Consider the following 22508-nt stretch of genomic DNA (forward strand, 5'->3'; position numbering starts at 1 on the left):
AGATCGGGGAAACCTGACTCAGGACTCACTCCCTCCCAACCGTCAGCAGCGCCCCTGAGGCACTTACTGTCATTTGCTTTGTAGGTGCGGTGACTGCAGACAGTGAGGGAGGAGCTCAGATCCGAGCAGGAATCTCTGAGCTAACACAGGAGCTTTGACAGCTGTGTGTGTTGTCTTAAGCCATGAATTAAGTGCTTGTTGCACTCTGCAATTTTTTTTTTAATCTTTCAGAACACAGAACACAACAGATCCTGTTAATGTGAGTGATACTCAGCCCCCCAAAAACAAACATCCTTAAAGCAGTCATGCTGAGGGTAATGCCCATCTCTGCAGAGTTCACTCCTCGTGTCCTCGCCAGGAGCAGGAAGGTCTCCCAGAGGAGCACTGCACAGAAGTAGTCCCAGTGAGCACCCTGGCGAGGGCATCCACCCCAAAGGTGTGATTGTGAGGGTCACAGTCACCAGAGCCACTTGGCACTGCCTCAGGACGGAGGCAAGTGTCCTGTCCACTCCCAGGGTTCTCAAGCCCCCCTCAACCACTCAGCATCCAAGGGCAAGAGCACCAGCAGCTGCGTTTATCACTCTTCCCAGACTTAGACACATGCTTCATCCTCCGTCTGTACACGTTTCACTGGAGCAGTACATCATCAGGAGGAGTGAGCTCATTAGCCCAGGAGAGGACAAGCACAATGGGAGATCTGGGCCACCAGGATCCTGCACTGGCCAGCCATGTGGTCCACGAGGACTTCAGATGTCATCTACTGTGTCCTGACCTTTCCACATGCCAGAAGCGCTCAGCCTCACCTAGGAGTGAACAGGGTGAAACTTACTTCTAGAATCCATGAATTACCAACTGAACTACATCCTTTTAATTTACTCATTGCTGCCTCAGCAGCAAGCCATGCCCATGGGTGGGGATGCCCAATCAGTGCTTGGCATATTTGAATTCATTCATTACTTTCTATTAACGCCATACACCTGCTAATTCCATCTCATTTAATCTACTCACTTTACAAATAAAGGGCTGGGGGGAAGTCTGAAAACAAAAGATCTCATGTGTAAGGCTGCTTTCTCGATTTAAGAATATAGCTGGAAACCCTTTAGGTAGCTGGCTATCTTCAGCTTTTTTCCCTTGTAGGGATCTCGGTGGACCTGCTGACACTGAGGTCACCGAGACAAGCTGAGTAGGGCGTGTGGTGCGCCCACCTTCACTCAGGGCGCTGATCAGAATGTGACATCAAGTGTCCTCCCTGCACTGCAGTATCGCACACACATATCCACATGCTTATATATACCCCAAAGTCACCATAGTGAATACATCCCTGGGGGTCCCCAGTGCGGCAGAAAAGCCAACATGACGTCGCCTAGGCTGCAGCGCTACAGCCGCATCCATGTAACTTCTACACTGTTGTTTTAATTCCGTGCATCTCAAAGCATGTCATATCATACTTCAAAATCAAGCCATGTCCCTCCCCCTGGAATGGAAAGCTACCACTGGCAGCTATCCTGTCTTGTCAGTCCTGTGCATCAGTCTAGGTTTTATCAGGAAAAAAAGAAAAATAGAAGGCACGCCATATATCCCAAGTATGAAACCATTTTAAAGTAAGGACTGGGGTGGGTGTGATGGCACAGCCTTTAATCCCAACACAGGGCAGAGAAGGGCATCACAGGCAGATCCCTGTGAGGTCCTGGTCTACATTTAGTGATTTCCAGGACAGGCTGAGCTACAGAGTGAGACCCTGTATTGGGGTGGGGGTGGGGTGAGGGGAGATAAGATTGTGGGTCAGGAGTGGTGGCATAGGCCTATAATCCCAGCACTCAGGAGGCTGAGGCAGGAGGATCTCAAGTTTCAGGCCAGCCTAGATTACACAGCAAAGTCCTAACTCAAAACAAAACAAAACAAACAAACAAACAAACAAGTAAATAGAAAAAATACTGAGAGCTGAGGACAGAGTATGGCCAGTTGCTCAGGCACTTAATCTTCAAGCCGGCCATCCAGGTGCAGTCTCTAGAATTTCTCTACAAACCATGGCGCCAAGCAGGTAATCTTAAGCGCTTACCAGGAAATGTCTACACATCTCACATGGGACATTTGCCATGGTCTGGAGTGATGGTTCTTCTGGAGGCACTGTGATATTACATGAGGCAAGGAGGTGAAAGTTCCAGCTAACAGGGGCCTCCTTCTGCCCTCCCTCTGTCCTTCAGCTGCTCTGTGTGAAGAGGACCTCTTTGTGGGACTTCAGATTGGCTGACATTGACTTTGATGTTCAACAGAAGTGTTTTCGGCTGAGGGCAAATTTTCAGCTGTTGCCAAATGCATTTGTGGGCAGCACATCTGTTGGAAGCCAAGGTTGAGCACAGGGGGCCGTTCACATTTGGCAGCCATGGCTGGCCAGCAGCTCTGCTTGGGTTGGCTTCCTCCAGACAGCTTGGACCATGCAACAATTTGGGTGTTGTTGATTTAGCTATTTTTCTCATGTTCTCCTCCCCCCGTGGCTTGCTTTGCTCCAGCATTGCAGAAAGTAGTCTGTTTGTGGGCAGAGGGTTGATTTCAAATGGATAGAGTGAGGGGAGGAAATCTAGAAAAGAATTAAGCTACCAATCGAGTAGCACTGGCCTTGAGGGATGAACACCTTTGGCTAGAGCAAAGCTGCTCAAGCCCATTGCAGCTGAGACAGTCCTTCTGTTATTTTGCTTTCCTCCAAATTTAGGTAAGCAAGTCAGATTTGGTTTGGTTTGGTTTCATGTTGGGGCAGGATCTCAGCATATAGTACTGTCTGGCCTGGAACTCCGTGTTCCAGCCTGACTTCAAACTCACAGAGATTCACATAACTTCTGCTTTCCAAGTGCTGGTATTAAAGGTGTGTACCAAGCTGTCCAGACAAGAAATAATTTTTAAAAGTTAAAAATAGCCCTTTTACCGAGACCTGCCAACATGGGCTGAGTTCGCCCTAAGACTGTGAAGAGGGCAGCCCAGTCATCATTGAGAAGTCCTACACACGCCTGGGTAATGACTTCCACACCAACAAGCGTGTGTGCAAGGAGAGCACCGTTATCCTCAGCAAGAAAGTCTGCAACAAGATAGCCGGCTATGTCAGGCATCTGATGAAGCGGATTCAGAGAGGTCCTGTGAGAGGTATCTCTATCAAGTTGCAGGAAGAAGAGAGAGAGTTCTCAGCCCTAGATCAGGAGATTGCGGAGGTAGATCCTGACACCAAGGAAATGCCGAAGCTTCTGGACTCTGGCAGTCTCTCTAACCTGCAAGTCACTCAGTTGGGATGAATTTCAGAACACCACATGGAGCCATTTAAATATGTTCTGTCATATTTTCAATAAACCGAAAAACAAGAAAAAAAAAGTTAAAAATAGGTAGCTATGGATCTCAGTGTATAGTATTTACCAAGCACACTCAGAGCCCTAGGTTCAATCCTCAGAAAACCAACAAATATAACAGGAAAACTCTAAAAAAGCATAACATAAAAATATCTTCCCCAGGTTTTTGGTTGTTTTTTGTTGTTGTTTTGTTTTGAAACAGGGTTTCTCAAAGCCTTGACTGTCCTAACTCACTATGTAGACCAGGTTGAACTCTTGAATGCTGGGATTAAATGCCCAGTCTTTGTTTTTAATTTATAAACTTTTACTATCGTAAAAAACTTAGAAATAACTGAAAACATCACATTACCACTTCCTCTCTCCCACAAAAAAAATGTTCTTGTTTAGCCTGTATTTCCTTTTAATTGTTCAAGTTCTGGCAGGGGGCCGTGGCACACTCAGATGGTGGGGATGGAGGAGTGAACAGGGCTGGTGGGACAACCCAGGGTCTGATAGGCAAGCCCACCCCTGCACCTCCACAGCATGAAGAAGCACGTGACCAGGGGGACCACCAGAACCTGGGAATAACCAGAACTCTAGAAGAAATGGCAACTTTCGAAGAGAAATGTAACACACACACAGCTGGGGCCAACCAAAAGGGAGCCAGGGCAATCAGGATTTTCTCCGGCCTTACCTCCCAGCCATTGGCCACATCCAACCAGAAAACCCATGGAGAGGAGGCCTTTGAACTTCCTGGAGCACTGAGCAAGGGTAGAGAGCAGAGCAGAGTAGCCTGCAGAGTCAAACGGCAGGTTAAGAATTCCCTTAGGACATGGGAGCTGCTGAGGTGGCTGGGAGGAAACAGAAAGTACAGTGCTGGAGAGGCGGCTCTGCAGTTCGGAACACTCAGGGCTCTGCCGGGGAAGATCTGGGTTCTGTTCCAAGCACCCTCATCAGACAGCTCACGGCTGCTCTAACTGCAGCCGAAGGAGACACAGCACATTCTTCTGGCTTCACCGGACACCTCCACAGCCATAGAGCACACAAACAAGCCCACACGCATAACTAAGAATACAGGCTTTTCAAAAAGAAATTAAGGAATTACGAGTAAATTACAGCCTTTTAGTATACTTGGTATGCATGGATGGAACCCCATGGTATTTCTGCTGCTGTGTAAACACACCAAGAGTAAGGCAACTTAAGTGAGGAAAGAGTTTATTGGACTCATGGTTTCAGAGAGGTAGGGTGTATGATAGTGAAGCAACGGCAGGAGCAAGAAGCTGAGAGCTCACGTTTTGAACCACAGCACGAAGCAGAGAGCACCCTTGGCATGGTACCAGGCTTTCAAGCCTCAGAACTCTCCCCCAGTAACATACTTCCTCCAGCAAGGCCACGCCTCCTAAGCCTATCCTAACAGCGCTATGAGCTGGGGACCAAGTATTCAAACACCTGAGCCTGTGGGGGCATTTGCTTTCTCACCACCTCAGGGACTAATTTAACTAATCCCCATCACCAGCCTAAAGATTGGTGAAATGGATCTCTTTCTGCATTTCTGTTACAGTCTGACTGTGAAGCCCTCACCCCTCTGAACACACCTCCTCCAAGAAGCATGCGCCTCGAAGGCTTGGTCTGCAGATGGTAGATCCATTCAGAAGGCTTTTTTAAAATTATAATGAGCCTAATGCTGCCCACATTTGCAGAGGTGTAGGACCATCTGTTAGTTAGGCTGACCAGAAGTCATGCACTTGAGGAAAACAGACCCTACGGTTTTCCAGCAGCCAGCAGCTCTCAGTGGCTTCTCGGCTCGAGGCAGGGCCCATTCATGATGGAACGCTGACGGGCTTGATCTTGAGCAAGCCTTATACCGCAGCCTCAACAGCTGTGACTTCATGAGTGCAACAGTCTTTACATGCCCAGAAGACACTGCTTTGCTGGAGCCCTCCCCAGTCTCTGGCTCCTACAGTCTTTCCCCCTCCTGCGTCAGAGATGGTCCCTGAGCATCATGGGCAAGAGTGTGAGGCAGATGCCCAGCTTCTGGCTGAGCACACCACAGTCACTTACTCTCTGCACTTTGACCTAGTATCAGTTTGTGTATCAACTTCCATCAACTGCACAAAAAACTTCTCTGGTGAGGTCTAAGAATTGCGCTGGACTGTGGGTGTAGAGACTGGAATTTGGAGGGCAATCAAACATGAATTTTTGAAATCAAATGCCTTAATAGAGTTGAAAGATGCAGTAATTTGATGCTTACCTTCTTCGGAATGAGAATAAAAACAGCTTTACTTTACACGATTAAGCCGCGTGTGTTTCTGTCGAAGAAAACCTGGAATGTGCAGTGAAACACTTCAGTTCACACCGTGTCCTCGTGTCGAGCCCGGGCTAAGGTGTTCGGGTGTGCTGCCGTTAGGTGGCATGATGGCATGTGTGTGCATGTGCGTATGTGAGTGCGTGCATGTGTGTGTGTGTTTGAGAACAAAGCCTACAGTGAGCCTAGGCAATACCCCACGTGTAAGGGCTCCCAGAAACATCTCAGAATTATTGTGCATTTGATACTGAGTTTTGGTCATTGCATGTCCAGAAACTGTTTTCTGGGCTAAGAAGGTAGCTTAGCTGCTGAAGTGTTTGCTGTGAGGACTTTAGTTCCGTCTCCCAGGTAGAACCAAATGTATAAAAGATGCACAAAAGCCAGACTCCATGGCACCCACTTGTAATCCCAGGGCAGCTCTCGGGGCTTGCTTGCAGCCCCAAGTTCTAAGTTAGTAAGAGACCTTCCATCAAAAGACGGGTAGGTGACGCCTGAGGAACAGCCCCAAGGTTGTCTTCTCCTCACGTGTGCCTCCATGTGCACATACCAGTGTCCCTCACACACAGTCATACATGCATAAGAGAGAACCCCTTTTACCACTGCTGTTACCCCAAATTGAGTTATCTTGCATGTCGCACGACGGCAGCAAAGGGCTGCAAATTGGTCAGTGTTTCAGTGCACTGAAGCTACAGGCTGAGCAGACGTAGCCTACCCGAGCCTGAGGACCTGCGCTTGATTCCTGGGACCCACATGGTAGAAGGAGAAAACGAGCTCCTGACCCCATCGCATAGCCACACCCTCTGTCTTAGTCAGTGTTCTATTGCTGTGAAGAGACACCATGGCTAAGACCAAAAAAAAGCTTAAAGTGGCAGGGGTTAGTCTGTTATCACGGCAGAGAGGGCGGCACACAAGCAGATGTGGTGTTGGAGAAGTAGCTGAGAGTTCTTGATCCATAGGCAGAGAGAGTCATGACCTGGGCTTCTGAAACCTCGATTCCCACTCTGTGGCACGCTTTCAACAAGGTCACACCTCGTAATTCTTCTCAGATAGCGCTGCTCCCTGGAGACCAAGTATTCAGATATACAGCCCTGGGGTCCGTTCTCACTCAAACCACCGCACCCTCATATGTATACATGCGTGCATACAAACACACAGAGTGAGTGACTGGGGAATTCAGGGCCATGGTAGAGCTCTTGCCGTGCACCTGAGTCCTGTGCGAGGCACTACAAAAATTTAAAGATGCAGTCCAGAACGTGACAATAATTCCATGACAGCTCCTCTAGTGGGTGATTGTCCCCAGTGCTGCTCTGCTGGTCCCGACCCATGATGTCATTGAGACCCATACTCATCTACAAGGGGTTTCGTTAGCATTCCTATTTTGTGATGCTGTGGTCAACAGGACAAGTCCACGAGGTGGCCTGGTGAGGCTCACGGTGGGCTCGGTCACTGTGCCAGGAGGCCCTTGTGGAATGCTACATGAAGGACATTGTGTGATTGTGTGCTGGCTGGTGAAGGCTGGCTTCCGGAGCAGACACGCTGAAACTTTCTGTAACGTGGAGGCTACCAGCAGCATCCAGCCTTGAGGACTGGATAAGTGCTCGGAAAGTCCCACGGGGACACCTTTGAATGTAACTTAAATAAGCAGCAAAGCTTGGTTCTCATGAAGAAATGGAAGGAGGCTGAGCTTACGCAGCTCCTTACCGGTTGGGAAAGCCCAAGGATTAAGAATTCAGTTGTTAAGAACATGGTGAGCTGTTGGGCAGGGGGGGGACAAGAAAGCAACTGGATAGGTTTGCTTGCATCGTAATGTTGTTTCCGCTCCTTTCTGTAGAACTCCATGAAGGTGATGTTCAAATGCCTCTGGAAGAACTGTGGCAAGGTGCTGAACACGGCAGCAGGCATCCAGAAGCACATCCGGGCCGTCCACCTCGGGTAAGGCAGCACAGCCCTCCTCCCGTCTCGGCACAGCCCCGCAGCTGCACCAGCTCATAGACACTTGGCATCACGCTGTGCTTTGGGCTCTCCCTGCTTCCTACAATAGGGGCGGCCTCTGCTGATAGTCAGCCATCAGGCTGTAGAGCCTCCCTAAGCTACTTTCTCGGTCATTGTTCTCACTCTGAGCCTGTCTAAAATGGTCAGGGTCACCTATGAGGGTCAAAGATAAACTGTGTGCAAGAGACACAAAGTATAAAACACACCACCAGGCATCCTCCGCTGGGAGCTGTGACCGAGCTTCAAGGAGTCCTTGGGCATTTATTCTTGCAGCAGATGATGTTTATGACTTAGAATCTCAAAAGCTACTCTCACCATGAGAGAGTTCTCAGAACGAACCACCACCACCCCCAAAGACAAGGGAGAAAAAGTCCTCACACCTTCGGGGATCGAGCCTGATGGGACGGTCTGGCCCAGCGTGTTGCTCAGATGAGCTGTTTTCTCCATGGGCTGGAACTTTGACCTTCCCACAGACAGACACAGTTGATATTCGGCGCATGCAGCCAGGCTTACAGCCAGGGGCAGTGCTGTGCTCTAGCCCTAAGCCCACCTTGTCCAGGTGTGTGACCTGGACAAGACGGACCTCATGTGTCCCTTGGAGAGTGCATGGCTTCTGTGACGGGAAGGAAAGAAGGGACAGGAATAGAACAGGCACTTATTCCTCGTCCTGCTCTCTGGGGTCCTCAGTGGTATGCCTGTCAGAAAGCCAAGCTCCCCACCCCCATCCCGCAGCCTGTGACCATAGGCGTCACCAGTGTGTATAATGTAAATGTCAACCATCAGCACGGCTGCGCCCACAACACAAAAGAGCCCCTTTAACAAGAAAGAAGCCACCTTAGCCAGAAAGTGTGCCTGTGAAGAGGGGTGTAGGCAGACAGTAAGTGCGGGCTCTGTAGTACTGCAGCCTGCGGCCATGAAGAGGAACATATGACTGGCCCCTAACTGTTCAGGTACATGTTTGGGACACACCAAAGCCTTGTAAACTGGGGTGCCCGTAATGTCACCAAGCGTTGGGGAGGTGACCAAGTGACGCCAGGCTGGGCCACCCTGGCTGCCGGCCCTGCCTGCACGTTCAGGAAATGCCAAGTACGGCAGTGCAACGCCCCCCTGTGGGGTGAGAGGTCCTACAGCGTCTGCCCTCACTAACAAGACTGCCTGGGGCATAAACAGCTCAGAGTAACTTAGAGGCCCCAAAAGCATGCCACAAGTCCTGCTACGCCCCCTCAGGCACACGTGCCCCTTGTATGTGTATGTAGAGACTGAGCATCCGGATGTTCTCAGCTCTGGAGTGCGCTCACAGCTGTGAGAAGGCAGACCCTCATTTCCTTAGGACCCCTTCTAACCAGTGTGTTCCTGTAGTCACCTTGGTGAGTTGTGGTTCATAGTCCTGCTGGCCATTGCACAGTAAAGGGCCTCCTGGAAGTCTACAGGACCCCAAGGCCTGTGCTTGCTCACCTTACTCCATGAGTAAGTTGTGCCACTGTTGGAGGCCCGGCATGTTAGTGAGCAGTGGCTGAGGAGGCGCGTCAACCCCCAAGGCATCCCTGCATCTGACGGAACTTCAGGCCCACCCTGCCATTTTAAAAAGTGGGAGGGATCTCTCTTCCGCATCATCCCACCTCTCCTCAACCCTCAGTCTTCAGGGGCTATCCCTCATCTGTCCCCTGGAGAGTGTGTGGCTTCTGTGACGGGAAGGAAAGAAGGGACAGGAATAGAACAGGCACTCATTCCTCCTGCTGCTCTCTGGGGTCCCCAGTGGTATGCCTGTCAGAACGCCAAGCTCCTTCACCCCATCCCCCAGCCTGATACAGTGCAGATACCTCCCCAGATGCCTGAGCTCCAGAGCTCAGAGAAAATGGAGTGAGGCTGGGAGATCTGGCCGAGCAGACAGGCTGTGGGAGAACACTTTATTTTAGGTTTCTATTGGGATTCTTCAAGAGGAAACAAGTCCCCAGTCAGCAGCCTCCGCCTACTGCCACATGTTCTCGTGAAAGAGGGCTGCCCCTCGCTCTCAGCTGCTCCAGAGGGCCACAGTCTAGGCGCAGACTTCTTGGGAAATTAGCAAGTTTGTTAACTGTTGAATATGAGTTATTTAACTCAAAACTTTCTGTGAGGAAGTACAGTTTTCTTCCACGCAGAGCGGTGTTTAAAGGCCCTGGGATGTCACTGTCCTAGTGAAGTGGAGAGTGAGACTTTGAGCTCGGATCTCATGTTCATTTACTCAGCACTCAGCAGTGCTCACTCCATGTCAGATGTACTAACGAGCTCGCTGTGCTTACCTCATCCTCACAAAAAGGAAGTATTCTTGTGACCCATGCTATAAATTAAGACACCAGAGCAAGCCACAAGCTCACGTTCAGGCTGCCAGTTCAGACTATCACAGTCCGAGCCTGGAAAATCCATTTCCAGGATGTATGGCCTCAGCCACCATGCCACAACCAAGGGCCCCTGTGCTGCATTTGGTAGATTGCCTACTCGGTGACAGATAGGCTGATTATATGTGGAGTGGTGCAGAGAGCAACAAAAGACACAGCCCTGAAGAATTACAGTCACAGAGAGAAGAAAGCAGGGTTTTTCACCTACAGAAACCGGCCTGGAGAGATGGCTCAGGAGGGTTTTCTGTGTGAGCGCTGATACCCAGGAAATGGGGGGCCCCTCCTGAGTTCTAAGTCTCATTATTAAAATAACAGATTCAAGTGAAAGCTTGGGGAGAATTTCATTAGTTTAAAAGGACCCCAGGACAGGACAGCTGTAAATCTCAGCAGCTGCATAGAGCAAGAATGAAGATGAGAAGGATTAAAAACCAAACAGCAGCCATGTCCTCCGAGCTAAGTCAGCATGGAGGGCAGCCACATGGCTGTAGGCCGAGCATAGTCAGGAGGGGGCTGTAGAGGAAGAGTAAGGGAGTCCAAAGTACCGGGAAAAGCATGCTTAGTTTCTGCGTGTAAAGCAAGAGAGAGAAAAATGGGGAGAAGTCTGGACTCAGAAACATGGGTAGACCCAACTGAGCCTCACAGCAGCGTAAGGACTAAGCTTGCATGTGGGGACCCTGGGAAGGAAATTACAGTATTTCATTAGCAGCCTTTAATTCCATCACTCAGGAGACAGAGGAAGGTGGATCTCTGATTTTGAGGCCAGCCTGGTCCAGATAGTGGTTTCCAGGACAGCCAGAGCTGTATCCTTCCTATACCCAAATATTTGCAAAGGAATAATTACACCATTCACCTTTTTGACATGGCTAAGGTGAACCTTACCTTGCTAGGAGTGATTGTACCTTCCTGATGGGGAGGTTCCTGATTGACCGGCCCAGCTGTACTGTTAGGTTAGTTCTCCACCCAGGGTAAGATTTCATTTTCCTGACCACAGGAAGTACTCTTTTTCTTAATGGGCCTTAAATGCCGCTGTATCAATGCAGCCTGAATTTGGACCTGAAACCCCTCCCCCAAATATCCCAGTACACCCCAGCATACCCCCAACACACACACACCACACACAGAGACCAAAAAAAAAGAAAAAAACTACAAAAATGTCGTAAGTTATTTACTCAAGGTACAAGTGCTTTGATGGAACATAGAAGGCTGACGGACGAGCCCTAGCGCCCACCCGTAAGACACATCTGGACAGTGGCTTCTCATCACTCTGTCAGCCCATCAGCCCCACTGATGCTCTTCAGGATGGCAGGTGGTAGCATCCACCTCCAGGGCCTTTTCTCCTGCCTTTCCCAACTTTCAGACAAGAACCACAGTGAGCCTTTAAAAATAACGTCCATTTTCTAAGACTCCCGGGGCTCTGCCTTGTAACCTCCGGAATGAAAGCTAAGTCCAACACTAAGGCCAACGAGGCCACACTTGATCCTGCCTCACCCTTCTCTCCAGAGTTCAGTGCTGGCGTTACTCTTCTGCTACTGATAGGAAACATTGTGACCAAACCAACTTTACAGAAGGGTTTATTGGGGGTTACGGTTCCACAGGGCTAGAGTCCATGACTGAGAGGAAGGCACAGTGGCAGGAGCAGGAAGCAGAGAGAGCAAGCAGGAAGTAGGTGAGGCTGTGAACCCTCACAGACCACCCCCAGTGGCATACTTCCTCCAGCAAAGCTGTACTTCTTAAAAGGTCTATAACCTCTCCAAATAGCACCACCAGCAGGAGCTATTCAGACACAGGAGCCTGTGGGGGACATTTCTCAGCAAAAGCATCATCCCCCACTCCCTGCAGGTTCCGTGCTTTCCTCCAAGGCTCCAGCTTGCAGGCTGCTTGCCTGCCACTTCTTCTGAGCATCGTCTGTAAAAATCAGTACCACCACTAACCTCTCTTAAAGACGCTCAAATGTTGCTTAATCTTTTTTAGTGGGACTTAGCAAAGCATCATATACTAAATAGCTATTTGTTAGGAAATTCTTGCATACCACTAGACTATAAAAATTCCATCAAACTGGAAGATGGTATCACATGCCTTTAATCCCAGCACTTGGCAGGCAGAGGCAGGCAGATCTCTGAGTTCGAGGCTAGCCTTGTCTATAGAGAAAGTTCCAGGACAGCCAGGGCTACCCAAAGAAACCCTGTCCTGAAAATCCAAAACAAAACAAAAAAAAACATAAAAATAAAATTTCCCTCAAGACATAGTCTATGTTTTGTGCTTGGTAGGAGGTAGACTGTTTTCCATGTAATGAAATTATTCTCAGATTACTAAACAAATAAATAGGAAGGTAAGTAGGTAGGTGGATGGATGGGTGATAGGCAGCCTGCTTTAAGGAGTCTTACTCTATTTTTGTTGCTGTAGCATAACATCTGATGTCAAGTTGGTTAAAGGCATGGTAGTTTATTGGACTCTGGATTCTGGGTCATTCTGCACTATCGTCATAGCACAGACACCTGTTCAGCATCTGCTGAGAGTATCCTTGCTACATCTGACATGGCCAGACAGACCAAAACATTAACTTGCTCTCCTTTCAGAATCATTAGTGCCACTTGGCCCTCCCCTTCATCTTCATGCCAGTGTACCTACCTACCCACACCTCATGACATTGTGCCCAGATCTCCCCCCCTCATGCCATCATACCTGCCACCCCCACCCTTTTGACCTCTCCCAATTCTGACTGCTTCTCAAAAACTCTTCCCAGATACCACTAACATAAGAATTTGGAAATTAAGTTACTAACAAACAGCGCCAGTGAGGGTCACATTTAAACCATAGCGGAAGCTGATGAAAACCTTCCTCAAATGGGGTAGTTGAGTGTTTCGGGGAATATATGACCAATATAAGGTTGCCAGGCCAACAAGGAAAAGGCTATTCCAGATGGAGAGAACAGTCTACATAAGGCCTCTGCTCTTTTCTCTCCTGCCCCAGGCGAGTTGGGGAATCTGACTACAGTGATGGCGAGGAGGACTTCTACTACACAGAGATCAAGCTCAACACGGACGCAGTTGCTGACGGCCTGAGCAGCATGGCCCCAGTTTCGCCCTCCCAGTCCCTGGCTTCACCTCCTGCGTTTCCGGTCCAAGACTCCAGCCGAACAGAAATCCCTTGTGCCAAAACAGATGCTAAGCTGGTGACGCCGCTGAGCCGCTCAGCCCCCACCACCCTCTACCTCGTGCATACTGACCACGCTTACCAGGTGACTTGCTAGGGACCTTGCTCAAAAGCAGTAGCCATCAGGCCTGGGACTGTAAGTTAACACAGTAAAAACAAACAAACAAACAAAAAAACAGCATCACATGTAGCAGCCAGTAACTCAGTTGGTTTTTCTGTTTTTTCTCTTAGTCATGATCTCAAGCCGTAAGCGGTGGCTTGTGCCTATAATCACAGCACTCAGGAGGCTGAGGCACAAGGCTCATGAACTTGAGGCCAGGGTTGGGCTATAGAATTTAAGGGCAGCCTGAACTACATAATTAAGACCCAGTCCCTAACACCAGACAAACAACAAAAAGAGTCCGAAGGCCCAGGGCTGTACTCTTGGTCACTCAGGAAGCTGAGGCAGGAGGATCACAAGTTGGAAGCTTGCCTAAGTGACAGAGCAAGCACAGCCATGACCATCCTGGGCAACTTGGTTTTTCCCTACCTTATCGTGAAAAGCAAAAGATGCAGCTTGGGTTCTGATCTCATTCAGATGGACACTAAAGGTTATTCAAGGACTCCCCAGAGCCAGCTGAAGATTTGATCTCTTAGGAGTCGTTAAGAGGAGGAAAATCCTTAGTAGTTTAAAGTCCTCAGATTGGTGACCAGCATAGTATCTGATGAATGAAGTATCTTCATGAAAATGAAGCCAAGCATGGTGACACATGCCTTCAATCCCAGCATTCAGGAGGCAGAAGCAGGACACCTCTGTGAGTTTGACGCCAGCCTGATTTACGTTATTAAGTTCCAGGTCATCCAGGGGTACTTAGTGAGGCCCTGTCTCAAAAATGCAAAGTCACAGGGCCAGCAGGCTGCTAGTTCATAAGGCGTACCACCAAGCCTGAAGATCAGAGTTCAATCCCTAGGACTGGCATGGTGGAACCGCTTTCTGAACATTTTCTTCCGATCATCCACACAGACACCATCTACCCCATGTCCAGAACACACAACACATCTAATTTAAAGTGACTGAAAAATTGACAAGCTCTGGAGCAGTGACAGAGACAGGACAGCACTGCTTAGCTGGGGCTTCAGCATCCCCTGAGAACTTGCTCCAAATGGAAATCCTTGGAACACTCTCCCAAAAAACCTACTGGACCACAGCTGGGGTAGACCCTAGAAGCCAAAGGTCATAGAAATCAATCCTCAAAAGGCAGAGCATGGCTCTTCCAGCAGTGCCAGCTACCTCAAGGAACTGCATAAAAAGCTACCTTGCCTGTTTGAAATTACATTCCCTAGCTATTTTACACACACACACACAAAAAAAAAAAAAAAAAAAAAGAAAAGAAATCAAAATATCAAAATAACTGTGTAGTATCCAGGTAAATTAAATTGAAATAATTATTTTTATCTTTCTGATAGTTATGTGACTGTAGTTTTCCACTGTCATAGCCACATAAAGCTGAGCGAGGTATTTCATGCCTTTAATTCCCAACACTTGAGAGGTGGAGGCAGCCTTAGCAATGTAACAAGTCTGAGGCTGGTCTAGCTCACATGAGACCATGTCCTTAAAAAAAAAAAAAAAACTTTTAAAAACAAGAAAAAAGTGCAAGGAGGCTACTATGGACAGTCTTTGCCTAGAGCTTTTATAACTTTCATTTTACTTCTTAGAAAGTGTCATTATTGAGCCGCCTGGAGCATGAATGAAGAGTTAGTGTATATTTCTGAGTACTGTCAAAGTATTTCTCAGTGATGCCACTGTAACTAGCTGAACTCTTTGTAATCCAATGAAAGGAAAACCTGAGCCCGGAGAGGGAAAATGCAGTCACTTAATTTACCGCCTTGACTTGTAATCTGAGCTGCATCCATTTGTTCAAATTCTAAGGTTTAAAATTTTTTTTATTGCCGTATTTATTTTGCGTGTGTGTACATGTGTGTGCACACACTTGACACATTGCACGTGCAGAGGTAATAAAACCTTCCGCTCTGCTCCTGAGGCTTGAACTCGGGTCTTCAGGCCTCTCAGCAGGCTCCTTTCCCTGCTGAGCCATCTTAGTGACCAAGTCTGTAAGCATGCTCATAATACGTGGTATACAGTGAACGTGATTGTGTTCATTTTCTTAGAATCCACACCTAGATGTGAGATGGCTAGTGGGCAAAACAGTGAAAATGTCACTAACTCACACTCCTAAAATATTGATAGCTTATATGTACCCATTTCCAAGTTTATTGTTTAAGTATTTATTTCCTAATTTGGTAGTCAAGAATTGCTTGCATGTATCCAAGAATAGGTAAATGTGATTAAATGTCAGAAACTGACGGCCAAAAGCCACTTCCTGCACCTCAGGGAGACTGCTTGTATGAAAGGCTTCTTTCTGGCCACTCTCTGACAGTGTTTCGTCTCTGTCTGTTAGCATGTATAGCCAGAGTTGCCTTGCTGCTCCTGAAGCCCAGCTGTGGTAGCGAGAGCTAAGACTTTGCTGTGGACTGTCACTGTGTCATACAGCTTTCTGTTTCCTGTCTCACAGGCCACACCGCCGGTGACTATTCCAGGATCGGCTAAGTTCGCCCCCAATGGCAGCAGCTTCAGCATTTCCTGGCAGTCTCCTCCAGTCACTTTCACGGGCGTTCCGGTAAGTACCCAAAGCAAGGTGAGCCAAGCCAAATGTACATTTGGAGAACAAGCTATAGAAACGACACAAAAACGACGGAGTCATTGCCCACAGCTACTGCATTTTGTTTCTTCGCTTTTCTTTCTTGAGGTAGTGTCTCAAGTAGTCTAGGCTAGCCTTGAACTCTCTATATATGGCCTTTGAACCTCTGATCCGCCACCTCCCAAATGCTGGTGTCACGGGTATATACCGTCATACCCAGGCTCCAAAGGCAAATACTTCTTCCTGTTTTGAGATTCATTATCTTTTTAATTTTATGTGTCTGAGTGTTTTGCTTGCGTGTGTTTCTGTGCACCACATGTGTGCACTGTTCTATCTGAAGAGAGCATCAGATCCCCTGGAACTGGAGTTACAGACAGTTGTAAGCTGCCATGCAGGCGCTGGAAGTCAAACGCAGGTCCTCAGTGCCCTTCACGGCTCAGCCGTTCCTCCAGTCCCAGGTAGATACTTCTTAAGAGATGCTTGTGGATTCAGCAGCAAGGCAGCCTGTGATTTAGATGGGTAGAGCTTCTCTGGGAAAAGATGTTTTGACTGACAGTTTAGAAAGCTAGAGGAGCATGTTGGCTGTTGAGGCTGGACATGTGTACTGTGTTGGTGCTATAGTTATATTCCCAAAAGACTAAAGAATTAGTAGCTTGATTCACATCTCTCACAGAAAAGTTGATGATTATCATTACAAATTACTTCGTAGATTTTGTCATTTCCACATATTGTCTCGGAGATACGCCATTTGAAAATGCATTGAAATCACATTTTTCTTTCAAAGCCTGAGCAATCCCTGTTTGATGGAAGTAAATGCTGAATGCTGAAATACGCAGCCGTGTTGCGGTAGTAAATAAAAATTAATGCAGTGTATTAAATGATTCTCATAAATCACCGTGAACTAACTTGGCTCCTAATAGTTCATTTAAAAATATACTGAGGGGGGAGGGGGAAACGCCTCTGCCTTGCCAGGCCACAGAAGAAGAGGATGCAGCCAGCCCTGATGAGAACTGATAGGCTAGGGTCAGAGGGAAGGGGAGGAGGACCTCCCCTATCCGTGGACTGGGGGAGGGACATAGGAGGAGAAGGAGGGTGAAAGGTGGGACTGGGAGGAGATGAGGGAGGGGGCTACAGCCAGGATATAAAGTGAACAAGTTGTAATAAATAATAAATCCATACCATATGTGTGTGTGTGTGTGTGTGTGTGTGTATATACACACATATATGTGTGTGTGTGTGTGTGTTTTTCACAGACTACAGAGAGACATACGTGCACAGCAGCTGTGACTCCTGATAAGGTTCGGAATTAGGCTCACAATAGTAGGTGTTAACTTACTTTCTCTTCCCTACCTTGCCCCTCTGACACCTACACAGAGACCTCACAAGAGCAAGTCCTTGGCAGGCCCCGTCAGGTTCCAGAGGTTCCCAGTGAGTCTAAAAGCCTCCTGTGGAGCTTATGATGGGTAACTGGGTAAACTGTGCCATGCTCTGCCCGTGCCTACTTACCATACTCCACAAGGAATCCACCTTCTGCATAGTGCTTGTTGAGGAGTCCCGGCTTCCTTGAGTTGTGATCTTTCAACACTACCATAAATATGGGATAACTACAAATGCCACTGAACGATGGTGACCCCTGGCCACTCTCAAGGAGCGATCTTGGACATTCTAATGTTAGCTTTACTGGCGGCACAAACACTGACCCGCCCATGGGGCACCAGATATGAAACATTTCCTCTGGGAGACTTTTCCCTTGGTAGACATAAAAAGGTTTGCCATTTGACACTACTATCTGTGATGGTCAGTGTGGTCAGTTTGACAGAATCTAGACTTAACCTTGGAGACGGGCCTCTGGGCATGCTTTTGGGAGATGATCTTGGTTGATAGAAATGGAAAGACTGGCCCACCATGGTTGGCACCGTTTCCTGGCTGAGAATCTAGAAATATATCACTCTGACCTGCTTTCTGGGTTGTGGACACATTGTGTCCAGCTGCTTCAGGTTCCCACTGACTGGACCTCCCCATCATGGCCGACTATACCCTTGAACTGTGGAACAGCATATACTCTTTCCAGAGTATCTTTTTATAGCAACAAAAAAGGAGGCTAAGATGCATAAATTCCCTATTGCGGTGATCAAACACCCAACAAAAGCCACTGAAGAAAGAAAGGGTTCATTTGGGCTCAGATTTTACCTGGTGGGGAAGGTGTGGATAGGTGTGTCAGGTGACTTGGCGTGTTGTCCATGGTTCCAGGCAGAAAGAGATGAATACTGGCGCTCCATTGGCATCCATCTCTTTTTCCCATCTAGGACCCAGGCCACAGGATGGTGCCACCCACATTCAGAGCAGGTCTTCCCTCCTCCTGTACCTTTCTGGAAAGCCATCCCAGAAGCACCCACAGCTGTGTATGCCAGGTGCGCCTAAATCCTGGCAAGCCACCGTCACACCAAGAGTGGAGGCTACAATTCCCATCCCAGCTGCAGGCTCACGGCGTAACAGTTCCTCAGGTCCTGACTTTAACTTAGAATTTCCAAGCACATAGGCCAGGACAAGAACTTGAGGCACCTTCACCTCTGCCGTGGCCGCTGCACTCTGGCTGGTACCCAGAACTCAACAGAAGGCCTCTTGTACTAAGCAGCTTGACTGACACTTGAGCCCATTCATATACATGTTCAAATTGGGCTAAACTCACACCACAGCCCAGGCAGATCAAGACAGGATTACTCTGTGTAGCCCTGGCTGTCCTGGAGCTTGCTCTGTGGACCAAGCTGGCCTGGAAATCAGAGGTCTGCCAGCCTCTGCTGGGATTAAAGGAGTGTACCACCGCGCCCAGCTCTGCTGTGCTTTTTGAATTAAACCATCATGGAGACACCATTCTGGTTTCTAACAAGCTGTCTGTCCTCCCAGTTCCTCGGTGTCCCTGTAGGATGCCAGCCAGGACTCCTTCTGTTGTTTGTTTTCCAACAATGAAATCTTAGAGCTCTCTTCCATGGATACTAGAGCTATCTCCACCCTCAGTCGCAATGGCCCCACTCCCCGCCTTTTTCTTTCTTTCTTTTTTTTCAAAGAAATGTTTTATTTCTGTGTTGGTTTCCAGGGACATTCCAGCATCGAGATTGCACCGAAAATAGATGCACTATCTGGGTTAGCTGGAAATTCTACCTCCTAGGGCCGTTTCTCATTTATTCTTTTTGTGTGGTGTGTGTGTGTGTGTGTGTGTGTGTGTGTACCTTAGGTTTGAGGCAAGGCCTCTGAGCCAGAGCACACATTTGTTAACCCACGGGCTGGTGAGCTCCAGGGGTCTGCCTGGCCCCACCTGGGGCACCAGGTTTCCCGTTGTACCGTGTGCCACTGTGATCCTCATGCGTGGGTGCACCGTTCCACACTTAGGCCTTTAACAACGGAGCCTCGCAGCCTCCGCCTCCCCTCTCTCATTTACTCTCAGACTGGAGAATTTCCAGCCTCCCCCGTTTGTAATCTGCTTCAGCCAAGACTTAGATAAACACTTCAGCAGTCGAGCTTGCCGTCGCTATTTTAAGGTTGTAGGTATATTTTTAAAAGCCTCGTCTGACTCTAGAAAGATAAGAATGTAGCCCTGAGATTATTCCCTGTGCTCCTGAACTCCCCGTCAGTGCTCTCAAAGAAGACAGCGTTGGCTGCCTGCTGTCCTAGGTGGGCTGACTGTGCACAGCCCACCCCACACAGCCACAGCGGTGGCAGGCCCACTGCCTTCACGCCGGCCAGCATGCTGGGCCTTGCCCCTTACAACAGGGAGCCAGGCAGACGCTCAGAACATGAAGCTCCTCGCTCTAAAGTGGCAGGATAGCTTCAGATAGCAGCTGTCTATCTATCCAATTTTTAAATTATAAAAAAACATTAAGGGTAGCCCTGTCCCACAGGTCCAGAGAGCGGCCCCTGGTTTGTAAAAATCTCTTCTGCCTCTGTCCCGTTCCATGCTCAGGCTTGCCGTCCTGGGTTAAAGGTGCCTTTGCTCCCTCATCCTTGAGCTCCGGTGCTGGAGACAAACCTCGGGACACTTCTACAGAAAGCCCCTTCTGAGCCACCCCCAGGTCCACAGGCTTTCACTCATTCTCTTTCCTGAGAACTGGCTTTAATGAGTCCCAGCACCAGAGCCCTTCCCAAAGGATAGCCGTGAAGGCTCTGCAGATGCTACTGTCCTTTCGAGCAGGCTTCTCTAGCCGACGGCTGGGAAGTAGAGTGTGTGTGTGTGTGTGTGTGTGTGTGTGTGTGTGTGTGCGCGCGCGCGCGCGTGCGCTCGGGTTTGCACACTGTATGGTGTCTCTCCTTGTAACGCTAGTCCTATTGGATCAGGACCCTACCCTTAGGACCTCATCTAACCTTAATTCCTTGAAGGGCTTATCTTTCAATACAGCCAGACGGAGGACTTAAAATTTCAATATAAAATTTTAGGAGAAGTGGGGAAGTCAGACAGGCCGGTATATACCTCTAGTCCCAGGAGTTGAGAGGTAAAGACAGAAAGATCAAGAGCTCAAGGCCAACTTCAGCCACATAGTAAATTTGTGCTATGAACTCCATAATCTCAAAAAAAAAAAAAAAAAAAAAAAACCTAAGTGAGTGACAGAACACACTTCACTTTGGGGTGCTATTATAGCTTGGACATGAAGTGACATGGCCTCGTAGGTTCATGTGTTAAAGGACTTGGTCCTCGTCTTGTGATGATGTTTTAGAATGCTGTGAGACCTTCAGGAGTGGGGCCTGACTGGGTTGCGGCAGGTGGATCTTAAAGTTCCTATCTGCCTCCAGCCTGATCTGCTTTGCAAACTCTGAGAACCTGAGCACACTGCGCCCACGCTCCCACTGTGCCCTCTCACAGCTGGTGGGCAACATTCCCTGAGCTGTAAGCCAGGATGAACATCTCCTACGAGTCATTTCTGTCACTTACTGTGTCCTAACTGCAAGAAAAGTAACTAATGAAGTCGCTTGGGGTTTATTTTTTATTGCCTAGAAACAGGATTTAAAATGCTACTGAAAGATTTCATCCTGTCAGAAATCTTTTTGAGTCCATATGACAGAAAGATCACAAAGACATTTCTCTAAAACATATACAGAAGGGCATCATGAATCCATAGTACTGCTCTCATGGGGAGCACAGTTCAAATCCCAGGCTGACCCATGCACTCTGACCTCAAGCCAGCACATGACATTCTTAAACAATCTCCTCCATTCCAAAACAGCCGTGTGGAGTCTAACAGTGTGGGCTGCTCACCGCTGCTGCTGTCAGTTCTGGGAAACGACAAAATCGAATCTGTAAAACGAGACCGATAGCTCAAGTGTCTCTCTGCCACGAGCACAAAAGCTATAGGTTAGAGTCTTTAAGCTCACTGGAAGTCATGCCCACTCAGTAAGTGTGGTGTGCTCTCGCAGCCTAATGATTGTATGTACTTATAAACAGTAGCAGATAGTACTGTCCGCAGTGGTACCAAGTATACTTTATACTTACTAAGATATTCTGCAGGGTAGGCGTTTGAAAAGGTTTGAGATAGAAGACAAAGATTAAAATGCAGAGAGCAGGGCTGGTGAGATGGCTCTTGGGTAATAAACAGCTTGCTGCGTGTGTATGACAAGTTCGAGTTCTCCCTCTGAGCCCATATCCAGGAAGCTCTGGACAGAGGGCTCTTGCTGTAACAGACCTGGCCGTGTCTGGTCAGAGTGTAGGACTGTGGAAGTGCTTGGAACTTGGGAGCCGGAAAAGCCCCCGTGTGCTCATAACTTCTTGGGCTTTTCTGTGAGAGTGTGGGAGGTAATGATAGAGAGAGAAGTTATCTGGGCTCTGAGCTGAGTCGCTTGATAGCCGCACATTAATCGGCAGACTCTGATCTGGTCGGCGTAGTTATCAGCTGCGAGCCCTTTTTATGTTCAGCCCCAGAGTCGCTAACCTTGCCAGCTTAAACTCAACATTCATTTAACCTTAACCGTAAGAGCATGCCGTTGAGACCAAAACCTTTCTTCATGCTTTATGCTCAGGGACCATTGCCCACGCTGCAAAGGTGGGCAGTGGGGGGGGGGTCCCGCTCCATCAACCTGACTGTCCTTGTTTTCTAGGTGTCTCCAACACATCACCATCCAGTGGGCTCAGGAGAGCAGAGACAGCATGCCCACGCGGCCCTGTCCTCCCCGCCCAGAGGGACAGTCAGCCTGAGGTATGATTGACCACAGCTACAGACCTCGCCTCAAAGGAACTTCCTAGGAATCAGAAAAACAGGAAAAAGGAACTGAATTAGGACCTTTTGTAAAATCTCTCCCCAGTCTGTGAAGCAGGGTTTCTTTCGATCCAGTGGTTTTTCTAGCCGTTTGTGAAGGGCACTTGCAGTTTGTAGGACGGGCCGTGGTGATCACTGTCCTGTACTGACCTCTGTGGCATGAGTGACAAGGTAGTTTTAATCCAGATCCAGGAAGAGTCTCCCAGGAAGCCCCCAACCAGAATTCTGAACAGCGGAAAGGCACAGTGAAAATCCGGAGGAACAGTGTTGTTTTCTCCTGTCCTGTATGTCTTTTGTGGTGGTTGTTGATGATTGTGTGTTAGTTTGTTTTTTAGGAGGCAGGGTATGCGGGTAGGAGGAAAATGTGGAGAATGTGGAGTGGCACCTGTGAGCATGGAACCGTGCCGTGGGGCACAGGTGCAAGTTGAAGACAACTTGGGTGTTTTGTCTTTGCT

At 48.5% G+C, this 22508-nt stretch overlaps 1 protein-coding gene and 1 pseudogene across 2 annotated transcripts in view; both read left to right on the forward strand.

The window, feature by feature from the left end:
• Positions 1 to 22508, forward strand: part of Znf704 (zinc finger protein 704) — a 212748-nt gene that overhangs the window by 143706 nt on the left and 46534 nt on the right. For both annotated transcript variants that reach the window (XR_008719666.1, XM_055603238.1), the window contains exons 5-8: positions 7448 to 7548; positions 12954 to 13221; positions 15689 to 15793; positions 21896 to 21993. Coding sequence is in view for 1 of the 2 variants with exons in the window: in XM_055603238.1 (XP_055459213.1) it covers positions 7448 to 7548; positions 12954 to 13221; positions 15689 to 15793; positions 21896 to 21993 (572 nt within the window). In the remaining variant the exon portion in view is untranslated. The remainder of the gene's footprint in view (positions 1 to 7447; positions 7549 to 12953; positions 13222 to 15688; positions 15794 to 21895; positions 21994 to 22508) is intronic.
• LOC129673457 (40S ribosomal protein S17-like) lies at positions 2935 to 3310 on the forward strand (annotated as a pseudogene).

The sequence above is a fragment of the Psammomys obesus genome, unplaced genomic scaffold (genome assembly GCF_907164565.1).
Source record: "Psammomys obesus unplaced genomic scaffold, mPsaObe1.curated_primary_1811, whole genome shotgun sequence".
Classification (NCBI taxonomy): domain Eukaryota; kingdom Metazoa; phylum Chordata; class Mammalia; order Rodentia; family Muridae; genus Psammomys; species Psammomys obesus.